The sequence below is a fragment of the Convolutriloba macropyga genome, chromosome 1 (genome assembly GCF_964194025.1).
Source record: "Convolutriloba macropyga chromosome 1, txConMacr16.3, whole genome shotgun sequence".
Lineage (NCBI taxonomy): Eukaryota > Metazoa > Xenacoelomorpha > Acoela > Convolutidae > Convolutriloba > Convolutriloba macropyga.
The window spans coordinates 22,280,623-22,283,809 of NC_134468.1; the positions used below are offsets into that span (position 1 = coordinate 22,280,623).

At 37.7% G+C, this 3,187-nt stretch overlaps 1 protein-coding gene across 1 annotated transcript; it reads right to left on the reverse strand.

The window, feature by feature from the left end:
- Positions 1-544: 544 nt before the first annotated feature.
- Positions 545-2,057, reverse strand: LOC142347201 (uncharacterized). The gene is made up of 2 exons (XM_075398918.1): positions 1,782-2,057; positions 545-1,082 (listed from the first exon to the last, which is right to left on the reverse strand). Exons 1-2 carry the CDS (start codon positions 2,011-2,013, stop codon positions 685-687), a joined length of 630 nt encoding a protein of 209 aa, XP_075255033.1. The 5' UTR covers positions 2,014-2,057; the 3' UTR covers positions 545-684.
- Between the last annotated feature and the right edge of the window lie 1,130 nt (positions 2,058-3,187).

Below are 3,187 nucleotides of genomic sequence, written 5' to 3' on the forward strand. Positions count from 1 at the left end.
ATTATTTTCTAATGTTGTATGAAGTGCGCCGATTAATTGTTTCGTTTCGCCTTTTTTGCAGTCTTGAAATTATCTTGTATTTGTTCAGTAATTTTCTTCAGCTGCAAAGATGATTGTTTTGGCATTGAAATTAGTGGTCTGGGTGCAAAACTCCTGAATGAAGCGAAATTCCAATTACTACATATTGAATCATTAAATTTCCTCCGCCCAAATGTCTTCTGTTTTACGGCAATGGGAGTCGTAATTGGTCCGAAAAATATCTGGACCTCGGTCGCACACAATTCTGTACACAGCCCAGATCGGTGACGATTTTTGTCTGAGATTGTCTAATCAGAGTACATTTCGAGTGCACAATCGTCTGGACGATACGACAGGGTCGCATAAATGTCTGGACGAGTTACCTTCCATCTAATTTGGTCAGATGCAATAATCAGAGACAATTTCGAGCGCACATCAATTTCAGACAAGGTTTTGTGTCTTTAAATTTTGTGTGTAGTTTCGATGAGTGGTTGGTTAATTTGGTCGTGAATGGTCTAATTAGAAGTTAAACAAAAAAGATCAATTTAATAACAAATAGAAATATTATTGAGCGTAATTTGATGAATTTTTGAAAGTGATTGCTGAATTATTTCAAGGAAGCAATCAGTTAGCCTCTTACTGAATAGTTCTCCGCTTTCATCTAATTTACAGAAAATGTACATCAGGACATTCCAGTTTATCAAAGTCATGAAAGATTGAATCACTAATTTTCACATGCGCAATTGTTTCAAAAAGTGCATATATTCTCTCTGCTTCATCTTCCTCCACTCTTCGTCCGCGTGACAAAACCCAAGCATGCTTTGTGTGGAAAAATCCAATATCGTTGCAAAAATAAACCAATGCCAAATTTCTGTCCGTATAAATTATGTGAAAATTTGCTGTTTTCTGGTCCGGAGGGGGCGAGTGAACAGTCGAGTCCAGATTGAACTCAGCTATCCCTGTTCCTTCGTGGATAGGTGCCTGGATGCCATGCATGACGTCACTGACAAACAACCCTTGGAATTTGAGATAGTTAGTTGAGTTAATTGCAATGCTCAGCTTTCCTGAAATTTCAATTGAACTTTAGCGAACTCAATTGTCTCAGATGCATCCCAATTTGAAAAAAAAAATGAACGGCAATTTTTTTCATAGCATTTTTGACGAGAAAAAACTTATAAGAACGGGGAAAAAACGGGGAAAAAACGGGAAAAAACTTATGAGAACTTGATAGCAATGCGCGTCAAGAGTTTTGAAATCTTAACTTCTAATTAATAAATTTTATTCTAAATTTTTATGCCTTCAAAGATTAGAGGCACATGTGGTTTCTAAAATGCGGTTGATCTACATCAGAAACGCATGAAAGTGCTTATTTTTTAAAAAGGAATGCAACGCATTGAATGAGTTCCTCAAACTTTCATAGTTGAGTGCCTTGAGAAACTTTCATTCCATTCGGTTCAGTTATTAAGGCGTGTACCGATTGTGGCTTTAGTTCAGTACCGTAATTTAACAATGTCTCAGTAAGGCTTTTTCGGATCTTTTCCGTTTGTGCCCCCCCAGTACGTTATGCTCCCCCCAGTTACAGAGCACGCGTCATTACTTAGTAAATCATTATGTAAAATTATTGCACGTGCGTCTGGGGGTTGCAAATAATATGCACCCACTAACCTGGGGGGCACAAACGGAAAAGATCCGCTTTTTCTTAGACTAAGAGCACCTCGGTCCGTCCAACTGTGTCTAAGTTTTCAACCTGGGATGCAGCAGACCTCTTTTATCATATTCCAAGTTGATATCTGCGTAGGAGCAGGGCTGGAATGCAGATGAAATGACTGGTGGGTTCAATGACCACAATCGGTTCCATTTGCCCTGCAGACTGACCCATTGAAGTCTGGTTGTTACCAGCAGTTGGGGGCAGTTTCCAATTCCAGGAATGAGTGTCAACACGGGAGTAAAAAGAGCACAAACGATTATAATCAATGAACTATTTAAAACCTTCATTCTCAAATGGTATAAATAAATTAAACAATTTATTTTGATACTATTTAGTTCACAAACTGATGTTTGTTTGCCAACACATATACCTCAATATGTTAAATGTTTGTTTTGGCATTTCAAAATTCAAAATGAGCATCCTCTCTATGATTAAGTTCGAAAGACCATTTTACAACAGAAACTGGAAATTTTGGGTGCTTTTCGAAATTTCGGAATAAATGTGATTATTGCAGTTCTCAGTAAACCGAAGCTCGACCCCGGGTTGGGGCGTGAGTTGATAAAAGTCGATAATTGTAACAAATGCACTGAATATGTGGAAATTATCTTAAAAGTACGCTGAACGGGCAGAATAGAAATATTTTCAGCACTTGTCAGCGGATTTTTGACTATTCAGCACCCTCTTGGAAAAACCTTTATTTAAAATTAGCACTTTGAATTTCAGTAAAAGCAGCGCAATTCTTTTAATAATTTTTGCACAGCACTCGCTATAAGTGAGTAAAGAGTCTCAAGCTGGGTCTGTAAATATTTTGCAATAAATGTGCTGAAAATGTTGATTCGGTCATACTGCATCTGACAATTGTACTGGTATTATATTTATACATTGATGCAACGATTGTTGGTTCAGAAATGACCGTGTTAAATTCCAGTAAGAATTGATTTAGGCAATCTTCAACTACTAACCGTCATCACTTGATCTACCGGTCATCACTTCACGTGGTCCATTGGACCTATTGATGACCACTCAAGTAGGCTGCTTTTCCGTGCTACATCGTTCTTTCAGATTGTTGCTCATCAAATTTAAAGCGGTTTGTTTATGTGTAGAAAAAGATAAAATTGTTTAGAGAGTATTAAAAGATGTACTGACCGATGCCGACCCTGTTTTGTATGCTCGGTTGTAATCAGCCAATGCTGACGACCCCGTTTCGATTATAAATCGCCGAAGCGGAACGTGTTTTGAGCATGAGTAAGCCCGAATCGTTTGGTGTTTGCCCAGATCATTGAAATTCCAGGCTTGACAATGAAAGAAATTATTTATGAAACCCTTGCCTTGAGGATCAACAATAGATAGAATAGATAAAAAATCAAATAAGAATTGCTCGGAGAGCTCAAGCGAATGCTTCATGTTTTTAGTTTTAATTGAGTTTTGCCATATTTCATAAACTGTTTGTTGCTTTCAATC

What these genes read in the sequence shown, in the direction of transcription:
- LOC142347201 (XM_075398918.1), bottom strand. Translation starts at nt 2,013, where the DNA reads ATGAAGGTTTTAAATAGTTCATTGATTATAATCGTTTGTGCTCTTTTT. An exon ending in CTTGGAATATGATAAAAGAG is followed by an intron (nt 1,083 to 1,781) that starts GTCTGCTGCATC and finishes TTGAAATTTCAG; the next exon opens with GAAAGCTGAGCATTGCAATT.